The sequence below is a fragment of the Paramormyrops kingsleyae genome, chromosome 7 (assembly GCF_048594095.1).
Source record: "Paramormyrops kingsleyae isolate MSU_618 chromosome 7, PKINGS_0.4, whole genome shotgun sequence".
NCBI classification, from domain to species: Eukaryota; Metazoa; Chordata; class Actinopteri; order Osteoglossiformes; family Mormyridae; genus Paramormyrops; species Paramormyrops kingsleyae.
In genome coordinates, this window is record NC_132803.1 from 2,798,808 (window position 1) to 2,823,367 (window position 24,560).

The 24,560-nt window shown below is 46.8% G+C and overlaps 1 protein-coding gene across 1 annotated transcript; it reads left to right on the forward strand.

Moving 5' to 3' along the window:
* The first annotated feature begins 1,151 nt into the window (after positions 1-1,151).
* slc4a5b (solute carrier family 4 member 5b) lies at positions 1,152-18,631 on the forward strand. Its single transcript, XM_072714036.1, has 19 exons — positions 1,152-1,168; positions 1,277-1,351; positions 5,403-5,529; positions 5,695-5,855; positions 6,974-7,123; positions 8,996-9,091; positions 9,898-9,953; positions 11,822-11,979; positions 12,181-12,268; positions 12,353-12,507; positions 12,839-12,958; positions 13,448-13,622; positions 14,117-14,250; positions 15,158-15,429; positions 16,395-16,456; positions 16,701-16,892; positions 17,172-17,285; positions 18,099-18,260; positions 18,449-18,631. Exons 3-19 carry the CDS (start codon positions 5,450-5,452, stop codon positions 18,629-18,631), a joined length of 2,358 nt encoding a protein of 785 aa, XP_072570137.1. The 5' UTR covers positions 1,152-1,168; positions 1,277-1,351; positions 5,403-5,449.
* The last annotated feature ends 5,929 nt before the right edge of the window (positions 18,632-24,560 follow it).

Consider the following 24,560-nt stretch of genomic DNA (forward strand, 5'->3'; position numbering starts at 1 on the left):
CACATTACCTAATGTCCCACAATTCTTGAATTCACCCTACAATACAACGTTAACCTACATCCAAACACAGTCGTTTTCTGACTTCTTTAGAAAGACTCCAATAAATGCAAAACGTCGTTTTCCATTTTTCCCTTAAGGATTGGTCTAGTCAAATTGATGAAAATTACCCTGTTTTGTTTTTGTATGTTCTGTCTTAAATTGAAAAACGAATTATACTCACGTACATTGACCAAAGGCAAACAGCAAATTTTACATTTACATTACAGTTGTCACGATTAATCGATTAAACTTGATTAGGCTACTTGGCCATCAGAAGGCTTCGATTAAAATTTTTCCTAATCAGTTACTTGGCAATATAGCGAAATGAAGAAGGCACATGGAGGATAGGACCCAGATAAAGAGGGAATCATGTTCGTGTACGCACTTAACATTAATGTAGAAAATGCAGTCCTCTGGCAATTTTGCAAAGCAGATCTATACTCCGCCGCTTTGTGTTTGTGGAGTTTGCGTGTTCACCCCGTGGGTGCCTGGCTTTTTCAGTGGATCCTCCAGTTTCCCTCCACTGTCCAATAACATGCGACTTAAAAGTGAATTGGAGTGCCTACAATTTCCTTATTGTCACTTAGTGTAAACCAGTTGTAAATCATATTATACTCAGTGACAAAAAAGTTAAGCACACAGAAGTAATGGTCCGATTTGGATGTAATTAACTGGTACCCGTGCAGACCAGCAGTGCCCCCACACTGCCAACTAGAGCTGTTATGCGTTTGATCTGATATTATAATCATTGCGATACAGTCACATGACCTTTCACCACGTGCAGATTCATTTCCACCACTCCATCTTACGTTTTTTGTTTCTGAGTGTATATTATATTATATTATATTATATTATATTATATTATATTATATTATATTATATTATAAACAATTACTCGATGAATCGTCAGATTAATCAGTAGATTACTGGATTACTAATATAATCGAATGTGACAGCCATAGTTTTCATTCATTTGATTTAGCAGACGCTTTTGTCCCAAGCAACATAGACGGGAGAGAAATGGCACGTTATAACATACGGCTGTCAAGGGGTCGAGTAGGCACAGCTTCCAATGAATGCAAAGGTACAAGTGTAAGCAGTATTTGAGCAGAAGCTACACAACATCTTCGTAAGCAAGCCTTGTGTCCTAAACAAGAACATAAGATTATTATCAAAAGAAAATACAACATTAAGAGCATTTATGAAGTATTATCAGGTTAGTGGACATTTCTTATAGGTGGAGAGGTAATATAATGACCAGATGTGGTTCGGCATTGGCTCCAGCTTCCCCGCAGCCCAGATGGATAAAGCGGTATGGATAATGGATGGATGGATGGATGGTTGGATGGGGTTAGGCAGCTCACCTTCAGAGATCCCTCTGCATGTAGCCCAGTTTGCTCCATAATATTATCCAGCTTATATAAATAAGCAAAATGAGCTGGTAATTGTATTTGTGTTATATAAAAGCATACAGTTACTATCCACATAAATTTATATAATCTGTCACATTATAGGGGTCTGGAGTTAACATATCTCTACCCTAATCTAATTTCTGGCTGAACAAAGTGTGACTACAGAATATGATGCATCACAACTATGAATAATTAAGGACGTGTAGTTTCATAAAAATTGTTGAGCATGGATTGCTTTGGGGGAAAAGGATAATGCGAATGATCGTTTTCCAATGCACAAAAAATTATGTAATAATCATGTGCCAATTTTAAATTTCTGAAGGAGGATGATAAAGTGGGGAGAAAGTGTATCTAGGTCATTGTGGGTATCATGTGCAGGCTTATATACATAATGTTTGGTTATCATTACATTTGTTTTGCTTTATATATTGTAATGTGTTTTTTATTCCAGTAGCCCTTTAGCCTGCGTCCCCTTTTTCAGAGCAGTACAAGCCATGGTACCTTCCCAAAATAAAACACTTAAAAACCCAAACAACTTCCACAAACATGTCCAAATAAGCTCGGGTTTTAAATCCTGACAGCCACAAGATGCTAACCTACAGCAGTGTATTGCTGCCACCATAATAAAATACATTTGCTCATTTTCTCATTATAACGAGACAAGTTATAACAAGATCTGTATCTTGTTGTAAAAAGAAAGTATACCGTTAAAACATGAAGACTATCTCGTTACAATAAGATCTCAGATTATCTTGTTATAACGAGATACAAGATTATCGTATTATAATAAGATTATCTTGTTATACTGAAATATTAAAGTATCTTGTTATAGAGTTATGAAATTATCTCATCAAAATGAGAAGGGCTTGCTGTTGTGTCCTGTCTGCCTTCCCCTCTCGTTCTCTCCCTAGAGTGCCTCTACCAAACCACACCTGTTGCTTGTTTTGTCTTACCTCTCGTTTCAGCCCTCGTGTGGATCACTCCAGCTGCCTCTCGTTTGCTCCCTCATAAATAGTATTATAAAGTGCCTCCCAGTCATGTGCCCCCCAGTTCAGTCATTGATGTTGCTCCCTGTATGTGCCCCTAGATTTTGTCCTGTGCTTCAGCCCTGCCAAATCTACATCTTCCTGTTTCAATCCCTTGTGGTCTTTTGAGTTTGCCCTGCTTCTGTTTTGTTTTCCCCAATAAAGCCCTTTTCATTCCCCCTAATCTTGTTCTCGCATCCATCCTTGCCCAGTCATGACACTTGCAGTATTATGCTAATTTATCTGTTTAAAATGAGAATCTGAATTATAGACTTGAACAACGTATGTTTCTCCTTATAACATAATGGGTATGTCATGTTATGTTGATTCGTTTACATAATTTGATCACATTTCACTGTCATGACAGGCGAACAAGGTATGACCCAGAGGCAGGCTGCAGTTTGCATTTCCCCAAGTGGGGGCATTTATTGAGGGTAACAGGCAGGGTTGCACACGTACACAGGTAACACTGACCAGATGGGGAGCATGAGACTGAGACACTAATATACAGGACTTAACAAAGGGGCAAACGCAAGGCAGCGGCTGCTAATTAACAAAAGGGCAGGAACAAGAAGCAAGCCACACCCGGGGGAAATCGGGATCGGACACATAGGCCAGGGCTGGACGTGGCATTTACTTCATGCTGGGGATGAGCCCCCCCCTCCCCCCCGCTCAGTTGTAACCTATCATAAAGCCTGTCACTGTACCATTTCCTTCTTAGTATGTCCACGTTCTTCATTTTACTGTTGTTAATGTGCAGAACCGCTTTGGCAGTTTTGTTTAGGCTATTGTGTACAATAATTAATAATCGTAATTATATTATGTGGACTAGACATATTAATTGCAGTGATGAAGTGATTGCTGCAGACATAAACTATTTTGCTATCTAGGTCCCATAAGTTTCCCTCAAGGTCCCCCCCCCCCCCAATATCCTGAAGACTTAAGATTTATCTCTTGCCTTCGCTTTCCTGGGGGCAGGATTGGCACTCCAGCCACCGGAAAAAAACTCACACTTCCATTCAGACTAGTGTGGTGCTGAGGTATCACTCGCTGCACGGCTGCACTCAGGTTCTCACCCCTGAGGTGGCTCTTGGTGTGGTGGGTACTCCTCCTTCATCTCTGTCCCTACTCGGTAGGCAGGAGAACCAAATGTGTGGCTGCATTTCACTATTGACGGTGCAGGACACAACAGAGCAAGTTCTAGGCAAACCACTATCTCCTATTTGCCGCCAGTCAATTGTGCCTCTTTGTTTTCTGTTAAAACTACTTCAGGATCCCATCACGTTGCTCTGGTTTGTTCATCTCTTCCTGTTTCAAGGAGCTGCAGGTTATTGGCTGGCTGAGAGGTCTGTCGAAAGTGGGCGGTCGGAAGTTCCCATGTTACGACTTGTGGTTGGCTGGAAACCCTTGTAATTCAGGATAGATTGAATGGATAGGCCTGTATGCTGGCTTATTTTATTAATTAGGCCGAGAACTGAAAATTGAGTGCTTTGTTCAACCAACGGCCATATTAAAGTGCTAACAAATTTTATTAATGTTTTTATTTCATTGACTTTATGTCTGGATAATGTTTTTTAATGGTTGTGTAAACTTGTGTATTAATATGATTAAGTCGTTAGCAGCTGGAGTGGCGATGTTTTTTTGAAGTCTGGAAACTAGGTGCCGTACAGTGGATAGGTTGATCAGGGTGTAATAATGTGTATTTGCCAATAATTATTTGATGAACATGAAAAACCTTTTTTCCAGTAAGGGTTCCCTGAGTGCCATAATGTGGATATACAGTGGTACCTCAGAACTTGAATTTAATCCGTTTAGAACTCTGGATCGAATCCTAAAAAGTTTGAGTTGTGATCAAATTTTCCCCATAAGAAATAATGGACAATCAATGAATTGGTTCCCGGCCCAAAAAATTACATCTAAATATGTTTTTTTTAGCATTTAAACACTAAATGAACCGGATAAAACAAGAAGAGCAAATACTGTACTAAACACATCTAAGCACATTTATCAAAACAGTAATTTGTAAAGTAAGAAAATAAATGTATCCAAACAATGTGTAAAGTTAAAAACAATGTGTCCTGCCCTGATCCTCCGCTCCTTCCGTGTGCCACGCCCCATCGTTAACCCCGTGTGGAATCCCCCTGTGATCAGCTGTTTCTGGTTGTTGTCATTAGCCCTCTGTATTTCGTCCGCGTTTCAGTTTGTTTCCCCAGTCTGGTCATTGTATTGTCCGTCTGCGTTTTGCCTGCCTTACCTGTAATTAAACCCCGTATTCCCCGATACCCTGACGTCTGCGCCTTTGTCTCCGTTCTGTCCCGCTCGGCACAACAATATTATTATAATTAAATGCATGAATGGTTTATTATTAATATTAAAATAATTAATAAGAAATCTTTGTTTTTAAATGTATAGTTTATTATATATTTATTATATAGTAATAATTACTGTTACTGTCTAATGTGTCTATCATTGTCTAAATGTATTTTTACTGTCTAAATATACGTATTCAGCTAGTGTAAACATGGCCGATGCTATCACAGCTAATGTGAGGCTGAGACTGAAGCGTTACCCTATGTTTCCGCTGAGAGACGTGCCGCGTGACTCATTTCCCCGCTTGTACAAGTTATCTTATGTCGGTGTTCACGGTTTGACTTCTGAGATTCAGATCAAGTTCTAGGTAGTATTTTTTGGAAGTGGTTGGTTCGACTTTTAAGAAATTCGAGTTCTAATGAGTTCGAGAACTGAGGTGCCACTGTATGTGTGTGTGCGTTTATATAAATGTGAAAGCACATTGTTTTCCACTAGAGGTAGACAGTGAAGGTCTTGCTTCTCCAGATGGGCTCTGTGATCTGCATGGGGGTGTAGGTTTGGTGAGGGTGTTACCAGGCGGCTGGGCTGACAGGACATGTCTCTCCCCCGCTCCCAGTCTCACCAGCAGCAGAGCGCCTGCGCTACATCCTCGGTGACGATGACATGCCGACACCCACCCTCTTCACTGAGATGGACACTCTACAGCATGATGGCACCGAGCTAGAATGGATGGAGTCGGCCAGGTAGGTCTTTTACTGTAAAGATGGGAGACACACTTTTTACCTGCCCATCTTTTACTGTAAACATGGGAGACACACTTTTTACCTGCCCGTCTTTTACTGTAAAGATGGGAGACACACTTTTTACCTGCCCGTCTTTTACCAACTTCTCACCATGTCTTTCATCAGGTGGGTGAAGTTTGAGGAGAAGGTGGAGAAGGGTGGGGAGCGCTGGAGCAAACCACACGTCTCCACCCTGTCACTGCACAGCCTGTTTGAGTTGCGCACCTACCTGCAGTCGTGTACCGTCCTGCTGGACCTGGAGGGCTCCTCCCTGCCCCAGATCGTGGGTGAGCTGGACCTCATCACGGCATCACGCTCTCTGGGCTGTTAGGTCTCCCCTCAGCTAACCTCCATTAAGAAATTACATAGCAGTTTACTTGCAGTTCAAACCCATTTTAATAGTTTCAGTGCCTTCATGGACCCCAGTATATTTTTCGTTGTTAACATATCGTATGTCACACTTTATAGTTGAACTAACCTTTAAAGCTTCTTGTGACCTGTTGTCTACTCAAATAACCTACAAATAAATCCTAACAACAACACATAACAAATGAAACCAGCTTCAAAACTTTGTTTGGCATATTTTATTTATTTATTGAATGGGAACTGATTGAGAGCCATAATGTCCCTGGAAATTCTAGGATTAAATGTAAGTCTTATATTAGACGTTTGACTGGTGCTATGGTATGACTAGAGCTTAGGATGTCTCCCTGGGTTTGTCTTCCCGATGCCCGGATGTCTCCCTGGGTTTGTCTTCCCGATGTCCGGATGTCTCCCTGGGCTTGTCTTCCCGATGTCCGGATGTCTCCCTGGGTTTGTCTTCCCGATGCCCGGATGTCTCCCTGGGTTTGTCTTCCCGATGTCCGGATGTCTCCCTGGGCTTGTCTTCCCGATGTCCGGATGTCTCCCTGGGTTTGTCTTCCCGATGCCCGGATGTCTCCCTGGGTTTGTCTTCCCGATGTCCGGATGTCTCCCTGGGCTTGTCTTCCCGATGTCCGGATGTCTCCCTGGGCTTGTCTTCCCGATGCCCGGATGTCTCCCTGGGCTTGTCTTCCCGATGTCCGGATGTCTCCCTGGGCTTGTCTTCCCGATGCCCGGATGTCTCCCTGGGCTTGTCTTCCCGATGCCCGGATGTCTCCCTGGGTTTGTCTTCCCGATGCCCGGATATCTCCCTGGGCTTGTCTTCCCGATGTCCGGATGTCTCCCTGGGCTTGTCTTCCCGACGCCCGGATATCTCCCTGGGTTTGTCTTCCCGACGCCCGGATGTCTCCCTGGGCTTGTCTTCCCGATGCCTGGATGTCTCCCTGGGCTTGTCTTCCCAATGCCTGGATGTCTCCCTGGGCTTGTCTTCCCGATGCCTGGATGTCTCCCTGGGCTTGTCTTCCCGATGCCCGGCCGCCGGCAGACGGGATTGTGGAGCGGCAGGTGGAGGAGGGGCTGCTAGCACCCAGTCTGAAGGAGAAAGTCGTCTTCGTCCTGCTGCGGAAACACCGACACCAGACCAAGAAGCCCATCCACCGCTCCCTGGCTGACATCGGCAAGTCTTCCTCTGCAAGTGAGCATCCGATTTGCCATCCTGCCCCCACCTCCCCGTGCTCCAGCTTCACACGTCTCTGCTCAAATTCCATTCATGTCTGTGATGGCTGCATACAAATTTGTATAGTAGCTCATAGATTAAAGTATATTGTATGGAGTAGCCTCCATGGAATGCTGTTTCAATAAGGATGGAATGATAACTGGGAATCACAAAAAAAATCATGGCACTGGTGGTAAAGATGAGTAACAAAGGCTGTATCAAGGCTTTCCATGACTATTTTACAAATGCATGATGCATTAACCCAGTAGAATGACATTCATAAATAAAATGATCTACAAAGACAGAATGTCAGTGCACAGAATCATCACCACAATGGCCTGCTCACCGCGTCTCTGCTCATTGGATCTGAAGCTGTTGAAACCTCTGACTTCAGCCAAACAATATTAAGGATCTCAAAAGATTCTATATGGAGGAAAAGCTTCCTTCTAATTTGTTGTTTAAGTTTGTATATAATGTGGCTGGACGTTTTCGTCCTCATAATCGGAGGACACATCAGAAGGGATGCCATAACTGCGGCATTTTTTCTGCAAATACATTTATAATTTCACAAAAAGTACAAGTGGTTGCTTCTGTTGAATCAATCAATTGTGCTGTCTTTTTTGCTCATTTTTATTATCTATAATTCTATATATAAATCTATAATTCTGCATATCTGCTCACAGGAAATTGCTTTCAACATCGAAGTAGTAATGTAATTTAACTCAATCCAGCCAATTTCATACTAACACACATACAAACTCCATCTTCTGCTGTATCCATCACTCTGCCTTTTCTTCTTTGGCACTCTTTCTTCCTCCCTCCCTCCCTTCCTTCCTTCTTCCCTCCCTTCCTTCCTTCCTTCCATTTTTCCTCCCTCCCTTCCTCCCTCCCTCCCTTCCTTCCTTCCTTCCATCTTTCCTCCCTCCCTTCCTTCCTTCTTCCCTCCCTTCCTTCCATTTTTCCTCCCTCCCTTTCTCCCTCCCTTCCTTCCTTCCATTTTTCCTCCCTCCCTTCCTCCCTTCCTTCCTTCCATTTTTCCTCCCTCCCTTCCTCCCTCCCTCCCTTCCTTCCTTCTTCCCTCCCTCCCTCCCTCCCTTCCTTCCTTCCTTCCTTCCATCTTTCCTCCCTCCCTTCCTTCCTTCTTCCCTCACTTCCTTCCTTCCATTTTTCCTCCCTCTCTTCCTTCCTCCCTCCCTTCCTTCCTTCCATTTTTCCTCCCTCCCTTTCTCCCTCCCTTCCTTCCTTCCATTTTTCCTCCCTCCCTTCCTCCCTTCCTTCCTTCCATTTTTCCTCCCTCCCTTCCTCCCTCCCTCCCTTCCTTCCTTCTTCCCTCCCTCCCTCCCTCCCTTCCTTCCTTCCTTCCTTCCATCTTTCCTCCCTCCCTTCCTTCCTTCCTTCTTCCCTCACTTCCTTCCTTCCATTTTTCCTCCCTCTCTTCCTTCCTCCCTCCCTTCCTTCCTTCAATTTTTCCTCCCTCCCTTCCTTCCATCCTTCTTCCCTCCCTCCCTCCCTTCCTTCCTTCTTCCCTTCCTTCCTTCCTTCCATTTTTCCTCCCTCCCTTCCTTCTTCCTTCCCTCCCTCCCTCCCTTCCTTCCTTCTTCCCTCCCTCCCTCCCTTCCTTCCTTCTTCCCTTCCTTCCTTCCTTCCTTCCTTCCTTCCATTTTTCCTCCCTCCCTTCCTTCTTCCTTCCCTCCCTCCCTCCCTTCCTTCCTTCTTCCCTCCCTCCCTCCCTTCCTTCCTTCTTCCCTTCCTTCCTTCCTTCCTTCCTTCCTTCCATTTTTCCTCCCTCCCTTCCTTCTTCCTTCCCTCCCTCCCTCCCTTCCTTCCATCTTCTGCCCCCTCCCCCACCAGACCGCAGTCCGAGCTGCAGCCCCCACCCGGGGAGCGGCTTCCACCGCTCCACCGAGGACCTGCGGGCGCGGCACGCAGCCAGCTACGGGCACCTGCGTGAGTCTGCCCCGGAGACCCGTCTCTCGCCCGCTGTCACCACTGGGTCTTGGTGTTAAGCGAAATACACAAGAAAGTAACCATGTGGCACCGCCAAGGGCGAATTAAGCTGACAGTGTCTTAACCACTAACCAACCAGAACCAAGAGAGGAAAGGAAGACATGAATCAATGAATACCTACATAGCACAACACCACAGGCCTTATCGGGGGGATGCAATTACAGCATAAACCCAACAACAACCCTCTAGCAGGAAATGTCAAACCTTATCACTGTATTGACCGTGCAAAAATGTGTGAGTTGAATTAATCAATAGGCTCCAAATTAGCAGTAGCCGTGTTTCATTTATACAGTATTGCTCTTCATATCTGCACAACCTGAAATACATGAGACTTTTACGTATATGTCTGGGTTTCCTAATAGCTGCTGTCACAACATTACACAGTGGGATTTACATTTTTCTTTATCACTTGCGAGATTTGCAGTGTTCTTGCAGAAAAGGGTTATGGGCAATTTTGCAGTATAAGGGTTTGACTTCTGCAAATTGCTGTGTTTTCTCCCATTTTCCCCTAATATGATTTGCTCACAAATCAGCTTTGTGAGGATCCAGTAGCATTGTGTCAATTAGGCTGGGATACAGTAAGTTGATGCACATTGAGGCTAACAGTGTTAGTGTAAGTGTTAATGTTAGTGTTACTGTTAGTGACAGATGCTTTAAATAAAGAGAAATTAATGAGCAGGTCTTAGTCCTTGATTCCTCGGTCCTCCGGCTAATGTGTCCAGTGCTTGTTTTTGGTATAATTTCAGATCATGCACAAAGTCAGAGTATGAATGATATTTCAGACACGCCCAGCACAGACCAGGTAAGGTAACACAGATTTGTTTGATTGACATTTTCCCACTCCTGTCCCAGCTGTGTGTGTGTGTGTGTGTATGTGTGTGTGCATTGAAATGAATGGGCGGTCCCCATAAGGATATGTATACCCTACATGTGCGTGTGTGTGTGTGTGTGTGTGTGTGTATGTGTGTGTGTGTGTTTCATGGTCAGGCTCGGAATGTGGCAGGGGTCAGTAGGGGGGCAATGGAATTACGTCGGCCAGAACTGAGGGAGTAGCTAATCCTCTCACAAGTGAGTTGGCCACCAACCTACTGAAAGCACATTAAGCCTGTTTTTTTTTTAATTCAGGTCATTGCGACTTAAAGGAAAAGCCCAGGAAACTGAGGGGTTTGTCAGTAAAGGAGACCTAACACAGCAGGCCAGTCAGGTCTTTACAGATGCCAGGGTCATTCTGACAACAATCAATGGCAGGCTTCTATTTTGAGGAGTTGAGGTGGGGCGTGTAAGTCAGTTCATACCCTTGGAAACAAAAGCACCCCTGTTTCTGAGCTTATCACCCCCCCACACACACACACATGCACACACATCCTGCTTGTGTGGGAGCCCAGTTTAATGAGTTACCCTCCCCCCCCCCCGTGGCAGGGGACACCTACCGCACTCTTTCATCTTCCTGCCTTTGTCCGTGACTGACAGAATCATTAGCTTGCCACTCAGGGGGGCTGCTCCCCCCACCCAAACACTTACGGCTCACATGTTCTGAGGTGTTTGCCAGCTGGGGGGGGGGGGGGGGTTACTACAGGGCAGACATACTGTCAGTTTCGATTTCCCGTTTCCTCACAGTTAAAACTTAAACAGTTAAAACATGCTGGAACGCAATCGAACCTCGCAGGCCTGACCGAGACCAGTTTACATTCAGTTAAATAACTCGACTGAGCTTCAAAATAAGACCTCAGGGCACTAGAGATTGTGACCAAGGTCAATGCTGAAGAACAAGGCTTTGAAAAGTCTCATGAAGTGAGGTGCTTTTCACGAAAGCACAGATCATGCAGCCGTCACATGCAGCCGGGAGAGCAGGTGACCATCTGGGGGCTGCAGTACAGAAGTGTTAAGAACTCTGTATAGTAACAGCAGGTTAAAAAGAGGCAGGTGATGGTTCTGCTTTTGGGTAGTATTGCTATTCCATCATAAAGATACAGCATCCATACTTATCAGAGTTGTCAGAATTGTTTTGTAATGCTTCTCTACTTTTTTCCAAGGAAATTAGTTTTACATTTGGTCAAAAATGGCTGGTGGGAGCCAATGCAAGTCTCATTTGGGGAGAAAGAAAGCATGAGACTGCAAAAATAATAAAATCCATTATGTCCCTTATCACCTCGGTGGTAATTTCCTGTTCAGGGTTCTGTTGTAATTCAATAAATTTGTTGAATGGTGATGCTGTTTGTGATTGCTGCATTTAGTGTGTTTTAATGTCCATGCAGGGACTGGCTTGCTGTGTGCCTGTGTTTATGTGTGTTTGCCTGTTGTGTGCCTGTGTTTATGTGTGTTTGCCTGTTGTGTGCCTGTGTTTATGTGTGTTTGCCTGTTGTGTGCCTGTGTTTATGTGTGTTTGCCTGTTTTGTGCCTGTGTTTATGTGTGTTTGCCTGTTGTGTGCCTGTGTTTATGTGTGTTTGCCTGTTGTGTGCCTTTGTTCATGTGTGTTTGCCTGTTGTGTGCCTTTGTTCATGTGTGTTTGCCTGTTTTGTGCCTGTGTTTATGTTGTGTGCCTGTGGGCTCAACCTCATGTCAGCAAGATGGCGTTAGTGGACAGTATGTTTACATGCTGCTGACAGTAATCCAGCTGAGTACTGATTATTAAGCACTAAGACATCACCCTCTCACACACCACTGTCCAGCTGAAGAACAAGTTCATGAAGAAGATCCCGCGTGATGCTGAGGCATCCAACGTGCTGGTGGGGGAGGTGGACTTCCTGGAGAAGCCCTTCGTGGCCTTCGTCCGCCTGGCACAGGCCACCACTCTGGGAGGACTGACAGAAGTTCCAGTCCCCACCAGGTGACCAGTGTCTGTGGGCCTGTCCTACCATTTGTAACCCTTACCTGGGCTTCATGTTATAGAGTAGTGTATGGACATGGAAGGTATTGTTGAAAGAGGGTAATAGGTGTCAGTGGCAAGCAGAAGCAGGTGAGCCATGCTTCTCAGCATCTGTCTGTGTGGTGGTAATGAGGTACTTACATGTTAAACCCTCCCTAAAAGGTTCCTGTTTGTGCTGCTTGGACCTCAGAGAAAAGGCAGGTCCTACACTGAGATTGGCAGAGCCATAGCTACGCTCATGGTAGATGACGTAAGTATGACATGTGGAGCACGTGCTCTTAACTCTTACTACGATATCAGTCCCACAGACACCTCAATGATTCTCTTCCTCCAGCTCTTCAGCGACGTAGCGTACAAGGCCAGGGACAGAGATGACCTCATCGCCGGCATTGACGAGTTCCTGGACGAGGTCACTGTGCTGCCACCCGGAGAGTGGGACCCCAAAATCCGCATTGAGCCCCCCAAGAAGGTGCCCTCTGCTGACATGAGGTAAGAACGGCCCCAGTGTGGCTTCATAGTGCTCTTCAGTGTCGTAAAAACAAAATGAAATAATACAATATAAATGCACAACATTAAGGAAAACCTTGGTGCAATAAAATGATAATAATTGTTAATTCCTTCTTTTATTTTTATTTATGTGATGCTTTTATTCAAAGTGTCTTATAGAAGAGGGAAGGGTTACACTTCATGTGTGTTCCCTGCTACCCAAACACACAACCTGTGCATTATTAGTGCAGCGCTTCACTTGTTGAGCTACAGAAGCTCATTTTAACCTTTATTATATGCCAGCTCCACCCGTTTCTGTCGTCTCTGTGTTCAGGAAGTCAGTCTTCTCCCTCAACGAGCTGGGCCAGGTGAACGGGATAGTGGGAAGCCCGGCCCCTGAAGAGGACATACCAATGCCACACGAACTGGGAGAGGAGCTGGTCTTTACTGGAAAGTAAGTCAGAAGTTAACGGGCATAGCAATGAGTTTACTGGAATAAGCTGGGAAGCATCCGAGTATAACCTTAGATCTTTTATCTATCTATCTATCTATCTATCTATCTATCTATCTATCTATCTTATCTATCTTATCTATCTATCTATCTATCTATCTATCTATTTAATCTATCTTATCTATCTTATCTATCTATCTATCTATCTATCTATCTATCTATCTATCTACTTGTAGTGAATGTGGGCTGGTATGGTACAGTGTGTACAAAAGATAATAGGTATGATATATCGTAACTTTGCCACATGTTACTAAGTCTGAATATCCGCCAAGCAACGAAGAATATAGAACAACAATAAAACCAATACTCTCACTTTCAAAAGCCTTTTGGTGCTGTTGAGCTAAGAGATCTCTAGTTTCATATCACAGCCAGCAGGGGCCAGAGCAGCCCACTAGGCTGGATCGGTCTAACCCACAATGCACCTGGCGGCAGGTTCTGTGGCGGCCTGTGTCTGGACATCAAGCGGAAGTTGCCCTGGCTTTTTAGCGACTTCTACGGGGGGTTCCACATCCAGTCCATCTCTGCCGTGCTCTTCATCTACCTGGGCTGCATCACCAACGCCATCGCCTTCGGTGGGCTGCTGGGGGACGCCACAGACAACTACCAGGTGGGTCGAGCAAAGGGGGCCACTTCCTTCCTTTTCAGTTACCCTCATCCAGTGATGGTTGTATGATTTTTTTGTGCACCATAACCAACTTCCCATTGGATTCTTTATTAACTACCGCTGCGTATGAGCACATGGTGATAGCCCATTCATGGTGATAGCCCATTCATGGTGATAGCCCATTCATGGTGATAGCCCATTCATGGTAATCCTGCTCCCCATGGACAACATACACCTGATGGGATCTCACTTCAGCTATCAATGGTATTGTCAATTGTAAATTAATAAAAACAGCAACACATGATGACAACAAACAAACAATAAATGCCACCATAAACACTATATATAGACGCAAAGAGCAGATCCTGTTTAATTGTGCTCTAGTTTGTAAACATGCACTCATTTACTGACAGGATGAAAAAGGCACAGATGTACAAATGCTGACATACATAACCGAGGTTGTGGAGGCTTCCTCTCTTCCTCTGTCCCGCACTCAGGGTGTGATGGAGAGCTTCCTGGGCACAGCCCTGGCCGGCACCGTGTTCTGCTTCTTCGGAGGCCAGCCCCTCATCATCCTCAGCTCCACAGGACCCATCCTCATCTTTGAGAAGCTGCTGTTCGAGTTCAGCAAGTGAGTTCAGAGCCGTCCTGGCTAATGGGCACACAGATAGTCAGAGGGGTGGGCAGGAAACGGACAGGGAAGGAAACAGGGAAATGAAGAAGCAGCTCAGGATTGGTGTCGTACTGTACTGGAGTTACACATTAATATTATGCACTCATCTCTGCCCTGACTGCTAGGAGATACAGTCAGCCCTTGGAATCTGCAGGGGTTGATTCCAGGACCCCCCCACGGATACCAAAATCTGTGGATGCTCAAGTCCCTTATATAAAATGCCGTAGTATTTGCAAATAACCTACACACATCCTCCTGTGTACTTTAAATTGTTTTAAGTTTGTACCTAATACAATGTAAATGCAACAAAAGTACTTGTTAAACTGTATCGTTTAGGGAATAATGACAGGAAACAAAGGCTGTACGTGTTGAGTACAGATGCTGCCATTGTGGACCTAATTAAATAGTAACAATATGATGTTTTCTTTCTTCGGTTTAATGACCTAAAAGAGAAATATGTAGAATAAGACAGAATATTTTAAATATAATGACAAATAGAAAATACAACTTTAAATAGAAAAAATATAAATTTATTCTCTCTCTCTCTCTCTCTCTCTCTCTCTCTCACACACACACACACACACAGAGACACACACACAATCTCTTCATTCATGTCTATGGGGAAAACCCTAATCCCAACAATCAAATATATTTTTTAGGCTGTACACTTAATGTTGTATCATTGACAGCATAAGGCAAATTTCATCATGCATTGTGAGGCAGTAAAGTATGTCATGTGATGAGTAGGCTTTGGTAATTTAGAAAAAAAAACAGAGACAAGGAAATACGTGAGAAAAATGGTCCCCACAGCATCAAAATAACAGGTTTTTATCACATTGTGGGGTTTGTCTCTTTCCCTCCGCAGGAATAATCACATTGATTACATGGAGCTGCGCCTGTGGATCGGCCTGCACTCATGCCTGCAGTGTTTGATTCTGGTCGCCACGGACGCCAGCTTCATCATCAAGTACATCACACGCTTCACGGAGGAGGGCTTCTCCAGCCTCATCTCCTTCATCTTCATTTCTGATGCAATCAAGAAGATGGTGGCCTCCTTCAACTACTACCCCATTAATAGAGGCTACAAGCCAGAATACGTCACCATGTACAAGTGCGAGTGCCAAGCCCCCAGTCAGTGTAAGTGTGTGTGAGTGCCAAGCCCCCAGTTAGTGTAAGTGTGTGTGAGTGCCAAGCCCCCGGTCAGTGTAAGTGTGTGTGAGTGCCAAGCCCCCGGTCAGTGTAAGTGTGTGTGAGTGCCAAGCCCCCAGTTAGTGTAAGTGTGTGTGAGTGCCAAGCCCCCGGTCAGTGTAAGTGTGTGTGAGTGCCAAGCCCCCAGTCAGTGTAAGTGTGTGTGAGTGCCAAGCCCCCAGTTAGTGTAAGTGTGTGTGAGTGCCAAGCCCCCGGTCAGTGTAAGTGTGTGTGAGTGCCAAGCCCCCAGTCAGTGTAAGTGTGTGTGAGTGCCAAGCCCCCAGTCAGTGTAAGTGTGTCCCCAGTACTCAAGGAGGGTGGAGCCTGGATCTGGCTTACAATGCAAGAGATGAAGGTGGAAAATCGAACAGCAGTGATTGGTTCAAGGCCAGATAAACATCCAATAAGTAAAATGCTGACAAATTTGCATGATGATATCAATACCCATCAATAGTGTCACTCATTTCTATTGGAATTTGATATCCTGCTGTGCTTGTGCAGCCAGGCACTGCATTGACCTGTGATCTCAGTCCTCGGGGACCTGCAAACAGTCCACATTTTTGCTCCCTCCCAGCTCCCTGCCAGACAGCCCGCATTTTGGGAATGGACTGTCTTAAGAATCACCTATGTATACTGTATCCAATATACTATTTAATTTGCAGAATCCATGTTTTGTTTTAGGTTTAGTGCTTGAAGATTTTGAATTATGGCACTATGTCCTTTTTAAGGGTTTTTGGAATATACACAGTTGTATATGTTTGACTTTTGAAAGGTATCATTTAAGTGTTATTGGATGTATAATTTCCCAGTGGAAAATGAATATATAATTATTCTTCTGTAATTCATCATTATAAAATCTGTGTTGTATTATTGGACTGAATTTGTAATTCCCTTCTCTTCTCCTGCAAGAGCAGCAGACTCCATGTTCAACATTTCTGGCCCAACATCAGTGGACCGCACCAGCGAACTCTCTGCGGTGCGTTGCCAAGGCGATGAGTTTGACGCTTCCCATGCTCATCAAAACTGTTACCATGATATAGGTCTCGCTTGGTTTCAGATGTTTCTTCAGAATCTTTGTCTCTAATTGTAAATCAATTCATCTCTCGTTTGTTTTTCTTTTTATCCTTTCTCTTTTATCCCCACCCACCCATTACAAAAATCCCCCTCCCTCTAACCTCTCTGTCTGTCTGCCTGCTATATGTCTCCCCCACTCCCCTCAGCTGAATGATACAGCTTTAGATTGGAGCCAACTCAGCCAGAAGGAATGTCTCTTCTATGGCGGCTCCCTCATAGGAAACTCCTGCAAATATGTCCCAGACCTGGCACTGATGTCCTTCATCCTCTTTTTTGGCACCTACTCCATGACCGTCTCGCTCAAGAAGTTCAAATTCAGCCGCTACTTTCCCACCAAGGTGAGGCTGGCATGGGGGTGTTAGCAGTCTCAACAGGAAAGCGAACAAGTGCTAAGGAAAGTGAGGGAGAGACTGTACTGGACCAGTGTGACGCACCATTGATCATCCACAGTTATACCTACAGGAAACACTAACCATGCCAGGCAGTGATTTACAGAAAGAGAGGCATGCATAGATTAACCAGGTAAAACGGAGATGGTCGGGTTGATAATAAGCATCCCCTTCTCTGTCCTGACCTTCCCCCCCACCCCACCACCACCCCCCCTGTCTCTGCTCCAGTGCCGCTCCCTCATCAGTGACTTTGCCATTATTATTTCCATCCTCGTCTTCTGCATGCTGGACCACCTGCTGAACTTGGATACCCCCAAACTACATGTTCCCACAGAGATCAAGGTCCCAGACTCCTACCCCAGCCACCCCCACATGGCTCCCTTTCACTCGTGGGAGTTATACTTACACAAAAATGTTCTGAGGGCAGAAGAAGCAATGATTGGTTCAGGGAGATAACCAATCATATTGTAGAGGAGGTGGGTCCAAGCAACATCAGGAGGCGGGACCAAGACATCTGATTAGTTGACCTTGCCTCCTCTAGTTGCTTGGACCCACCTCATCTACAATTTGATTGGTTATCTCCCTGAACCAATCATTTTTCCTTCTGCCCTCTGAACATTTTTGTGTAAGTAAAACTCCCATGAGCCTTCCTTTCTCGTTCATCCCTAAAATCAGGGGTCACTGAAAAAACTTGTTTTGATCCAATTAAACTGATGGCTGTGTAACATTAGCTCTTCATATAAATATAGTTAAAATAGTAAATCCTACACTTGATTGATTCCTTTCGAAAAGCTACCCTAACCATTGCCTTTCCATGCTGCTCTTGTTTACATCTCTCTCTGCTCTCATTTGTCTTTCTGCCTAATAAGCTTCGGAAACTCATCAGTGATTTCTCCACCCTGATGTCAATCATGACGTTTGTGGGTCTTGATATGTTAATAGGGCTACAAACGCCCAAGCTGATAGTGCCTACAGAGTTCAAGGTATGGCTGCTCTAGAGGATGCTTGTTAGTTTGCCGATGCATGTGGCCGATAGTTTGCCGATACCTGACTGTGTGAGTTTGAGCCACGACTGTTCACACAAAACATGGCACCTCACCCATGAATATAAGTCTCTGTGTATTTGCTTCTCCTTTGATGGATTGTACCTCTCAGCCAACCCGCTCAGACCGGGGCTGGATTGTGGAGCCGTTTGGGAAGAACCCGTGGTGGATGTGTCTAGCCAGCTTCGTCCCTGCACTCCTCGTCACCATCCTCATCTTCATGGACCAGCAGATCACTGCTGTCATCGTCAACCGCAAGGAAAATAAGCTCAAGGTAGTCAAACGTGATGAGTGCCACCCCGGCTCCTGTGAGTTGTAGTGTTCATCTAGGCTTGAGCTGCTTTAGATGGTTTGTGGTGCAGCACTTTGTTCCTGTTGTGGGGCCCAAATTCCCCAGCATTCCAGACTGCGTTTGCCTCGTTTGACTCCCCGACTTTCCATCTCCGCTCGTCCCTGGAACAGAAAGGGTGTGGGTATCACCTGGACCTCTTCTGGGTTGGGATCCTGATGGCCGCCTGCTCCCTCCTGGGGCTGCCTTGGTATGTGGCAGCCACCGTGATCTCCATCGCCCACATCGACTCCCTGAAGATGGAGAGCGAGTGCAGTGCACCAGGAGAGCAGCCGCAGTTTCTGGGAGTGCGGTGAGGTGATGGGGTACAGGGCATGGGGGGTGGTGAAGAGGTGATGGGGTACAGGGCATGGGAGTGTGGTGAGGAGGTGATGGGGTACAGGGCATAGGGGGTGGTGAGGAGGTGATGGGGTACAGGGCATGGAGTGTGGTGAGGAGGTGATGAGGTACAGGGCATGGGAGTGTGGTGAGGAGGTGATGGGGTACAGGGCATGGGAGTGTGGTGAGGAGGTGATGGGGTACAGGTTATGGGGGGGGTAGTGAGGATGTGATGGGGTACAGGGCATGGGAGTGTGGTGAGGAGGTGATGGGGTACAGGGCATAGGGGGTGGTGAGGAGGTGATGGGGTACAGGGCATGGAGTGTGGTGAGGAGGTAATGGGGTACAGGTTATGGGGGGGTAGTGAGGATGTGATGGGGTACAGGGCATGGGAGTGTGGTGAGGATGTGATGGGGTACAGGGCATGGGAGTGTGGTGAGAAGGTGATGGGGTACAGGGCATGGGGGGGTAGTGAGGAGGTGATGGGGTACAGGTTATGGGGAGTAGTGAGGATGTGATGGGGTACAGGGCATGGGAGTGTGGTGAGGATGTGATGGGGTACAGGGCATGGGAGGTGGTGATGGGGTACAGGGCATGGGGGGTGGTGAGGAGGTGATGGGATACAGGGCATGGGGGGTGGTGAGGAGGTGATGGGGTACAGGGCATGGGAGGTGGTGAGGAGGTGATGGGGTACAGGGCATGGGGGGGTGGTGAGGAGGTGATGGGGTACAGGGCATGGGAGTGTGGTGAGGAGGTGATGGGGTACAGGGCATGGGAGTGTGGTGAGGAGGTGATGGGGTACAGGTTATGGGGGGGTAGTGAGGATGTGATGGGGTACAGGGCATGGGAGTGTGGTGAGGAGGTGATGGGGTACAGGGCATAGGGGGTGGTGAGGAGGTGATGGGGTACAGGGCATGGAGTGTGGTGAGGAGGTAATGGGGTACAGGTTATGGGGGGGTAGTGAGGATGTGATGGGGTACAGGGCATGGGAGTGTGGTGAGGATGTGATGGGGTACAGGGCATGGGAGTGTGGTGAGGAGGTGATGGGGTACAGGGCATGGGGGGGTAGTGAGGAGGTGATGGGGTACATGTTATGGGGAGTAGTGAGGATGTGATGGGGTACAGGGCATGGGAGTGTGGTGAGGATGGAGGGAATAAGCAGTCAGTGAGAGGGTTGGGGGGGTTTGGAACCTACGTTGAGATGGGCTCTTTTGGTGTCACTGCAAATGTGAAATTTTGACTCCCCTGGGTGTCTTTTCTGGCATCCAGGGAACAGAGACTGACAGGGATTTTGGTGTTTGTCCTGACGGGGGTCTCCATCTTCCTTGCACCTATACTGCAGGTGAGGCAGCAACAAATAGTAACCTAGGACAATAATAATGATTGTCATGATTACTAAAGCACCATGACTCCTACGGCTACTCTGGCACACAGACAAAAGTTTAGGTGTGTCTCAGTTCTGAGTAGCACTTGAGGATGTGCTGTGTGATGGAACAGCATCACATCCAGTGTATATTCTGTGATTCTTGATATTTGCTTTGGAACTGTATTATGATACAATAGCACTTTATACAAAATTACCATTTACTCAGAATTCTGCATGACTCAGTGTTATTCTTGCACGGCATATTTACACTCTTATCATTGCTGAATAAGATTCATTCTGTGGTATCTTGATAGTTCATCCCCATGCCTGTGCTCTATGGGGTCTTCCTCTACATGGGAGTGGCCTCTCTCAGCGGTGTTCAGGTCTGTCTGTCCGTTCTTGTGCACGCATGTGACTGTGTTTAGTTTAAACTGAGCACGTTTGGCATCAGCGTTCTGGCTACTCGTCGCAAACACCTTTGTTAAAATTGTTGATTTTATTGATTTTATTGCGCAGCACTTTGGCAGACACTTCTCTTTTAAATGTGCTGTATAATTAAAGATGCCTTGACTTAAAAAAAGGCTCCGGCTCACTTTTCTCCCCAAAAGTTTTGGGACAGAATCAAACTGTACCTGATGCCTGCAAAGCACCAGCCCGACTTCATATATCTGCGCCACGTTCCCCTGAGGAAGGTGCACCTCTTCACCCTGGTCCAAATCACCTGTCTGGCTGTGCTTTGGATCCTCAAGTCGACCGTAGCAGCCATTGTCTTCCCTGTCATGGTATGGGTTCGTCGCAGTAGGCAAATCCTCCAGCTTGTGAATTAATCGTTCTCATTTCGCAATCGTTGGAGATCCTTTACTCAACAAATACTAAGTAGCTCTGAAGTAAAGCTGATTGGTGTGATGGTTTAATCCACCGTGGCAGCCTGGGTGGTCCTGCCCCCACCCAGATGTCTCTCAGCCCCACCCATTCAGCATTCACAGCGAGCGATACAGCGCGATAATACGATTGCATCTGACATGTATGTGTGTGCGCAGTTAGATCAGTTGGAGGAAATGTTCTGTTGAGAGGCAAATTGATTTTTCTTTCTCCTTGTCCATTTGGTCTTAGTAATACCATGGGTCATTTAAAAATTTATTACAAAAATTTTTAGTTTAGTCTGTAGTGTGATTTTGTTGCCAAGTATTTTGTTATGGGACTTGCTCACCTGACTTTCTGTCAGCTATGATTCAGGGCTCTGCTATTGGCCTTAATGAACATTGCTTTTGCTTTTGCAATATCCATTCTGTTTTTGTTCTGGGTTCATATTTGGGGTGTCTGGCTTTTGTATGTGGGTTTTCATCAGTTTCCTTGGATTAATACTATTCATCTTTCGACCAGTTTTCCTTGGCAGGCTCACGGGGGGACTGGAGTCGAGAGCAGGGTACACAGGGCACAACTGGGGTACACCCTGGATGGGATGCCAGTTATTTAATCCTACTGATTGGCCATTCGTGTGTGAACAACACCAGGTGGAATGGATAGTTCATCATCTCCATAGTTTACCCTTAGCTCAGTGCTCTGTGGTGTGAATCAGAACTGAGGAGAGGTTATTAATATTTATGAATATTAATATCGGGATGCTTCATGTGAGTGTGAGAGATGCTGTTAAATGTTCTCATCTCCTCAGATTCTGGGGCTGATGTTGGTGCGGAAGATGCTGGACTTGGTGTTCTCCCAGCACGACCTGGCCTGGCTGGACGACATCCTGCCCGAGAAGGACAAGAAGAGGACAGAGGATGGGAAGAGAAAGAAGGACAGGAGGAGATGCAAAGGGTGGGAGGAGAACAGTGATGCGGAGGTGAGGGAGGCGCAGCCTTACACATCACGCCACGTACATTTACACATCCCTGCAACTCACTTTAGGGACATGCCTGTTGATCCTACTGAAAGCTCCTCCTTTAAGCATGTATGAGTCTTTCTTTCCTTTATGGAGATTTAACGATGTTTCATTTCGTATTCTTGCCAAAAAAAACACAATTTATGTGTCTGCGCTTCATTCCAACCTGCCCGCTCTCATGTGTGTCTCTGTGAGCCCTCAGTTCTCACCGGCCCTTATACTCTTATGACGTATGTGTCCCCCAGTCCAAAGACCCAAGCCGTCCCCCTATCAGACGTCCCATGGAAGCCCTGCCCCCCTGCCCCACCATCCGCAGCCTTGCCACAGCCCACCCTCGCCTCAGTCACCCCGCTCCAAACTGTGAGTACCTCATCCTTTTCTCCGCCATGCCAGAGGCTGGTCTGCCCCAAGCATGCAAGAGCTGCCTTGTCACAACCATGTGACCAGACTGTGAATCCCGTGCGTCTCTGAATCTATAAGCCTATATGAGCATCTACCTTTAAGCCTGTTCATGTACTACAATCACATATAGACAACAGAGAAAAGGAAACATTTTTCTGTTGCTTTTTTCTGACGTTTCTGTCCTAATCTTGCTGTTCTTTCTTCTCCTGGTTACCCCCAAACATCCACCCTAATCATATCACTTTTCTTCCTTTGGCTTTTCCATCTTCTACACCTATTTATCTGTCCCTCTGTACCCTCTTTTTCACCATCACCCCCTCCCACTTCCCCCTCCTTCCATCCGGCATGCGCGGGTGTATGTGCATGCGTGTGTGCATGTCTGTGCATGCAGAGGAAAGGTCATTCCTATGTCAGTTACTCGCCTGATGACACTGGCCGGGACCGCAGGCACTATGTGCTCAAGCTGCACGTGTCATACAGTGACCTGGTACAGCCCCCTGAGAGCCACGCCCCCTGGGGGACAAGCTGCGAGCTGGATGATGCATACTCCTACTGAGTCACACAGCCGACCACGCACACACGGCTGACACGGCCAACAGGCGACAGCTACTCCTACTGAGTCACACAGCCGACCACGCACACACGACCGACACAGCCAACAGCTACTCCTACTGAGTCACACAGCCGACCACGCACACACGGCCGACACAGCCAACAGGCAACAGCTACTCCTACTGAGTCACACAGCCGACCACGCACACACGGCCGACACAGCCGACAGGCGACAGCTACTCCTACTGAGTCACACAGCCGACCACGCACACACGGCCGACACGGCCAACAGGCGACAGCTACTCCTACTGAGTCACACAGCCGACCACGCACACACGACCGACACAGCCAACAGCTACTCCTACTGAGTCACACAGCCGACCACGCACACACGGCCGACACAGCCAACAGGCAACAGCTACTCCTACTGAGTCACACAGCCGACCACGCACACACGGCCGACACAGCCGACAGGCGACAGCTACTCCTACTGAGTCACACAGCCGACCACGCACACACGGCCGACACAGCCCACACCTACTCCTACTGAGTCACACAGCCGAACAGGCACACACGGCCCGACACAGCCGACAGGAGACAGCTACTCCTACTGAGTCACACAGCCGACCACGCACACACGGCCGACACAGCCAACAGCTACTCCTACTGAGTCACACAGCCGACCACGCACACACGGCCGACACAGCCAACAGGCAACAGCTACTCCTACTGAGTCACACAGCCGACCACGCACACACGGCCGACACAGCCAACAGCTACTCCTACTGAGTCACACAGCCGACCACGCACACACGGCCGACACGGCCAACAGCTACTCCTACTGAGTCACACAGCCGACCACGCACACACGGCTGACACGGCCAACAGGCGACAGCTACTCCTACTGAGTCACACAGCCGACCACGCACACACGGCCGACACAGCCAACAGCTACTCCTATTGAATCACACAACCGACCACGCACACACGGCCGACACGGCCAACAGCTACTCCTACTGAGTCACACAGCCGACCACGCACACACGGCTGACACGGCCAACAGGCGACAGCTACTCCTACTGAGTCACATAGCCGACCACGCACACACGGCCGACACGGCCAACAGTTACTCCTACTGAGTCACACAGCCGACCACGCACACACGGCTGACACGGCCAACAGGCGACAGCTACTCCTACTGAGTCACACAGCCGACCACGCACACACGACCGACACAGCCGACACCTACTCCTGTTGAATCACACAGCCGACCGCACACACTGAGTCACATACACATGCAATGATCCTAAGAATGACACTTTTGAGTTTAGCATGTTTACTTTACATATATAGACTCTGTCCCTCACTCTCTCTCTCTCTTTCTCTCTCTCTCTCTCACATACACACACACACACCTGTATTCATGTCTTTGTGGGGACCATCTATTCATTTCTATGGGTGAAACCCTAATCTCAGCAATAACAACTCTAATCCTACCTTTTGGTATTTTAAGTTTTTTGACTGCAGTCACAATTTTTTTTATAAAATTGAATTTCCCCTTGTGGGGACTGAAAAAGTGGTTCAAACAACATCAAAATAACCGGTTTTATCACATTGTGGGGACCAAATGCATACCTAAACCACACACACACACACACACACACACACTGCGGTTAAATATCAGCCCTGGACTATGAGGTCCCTT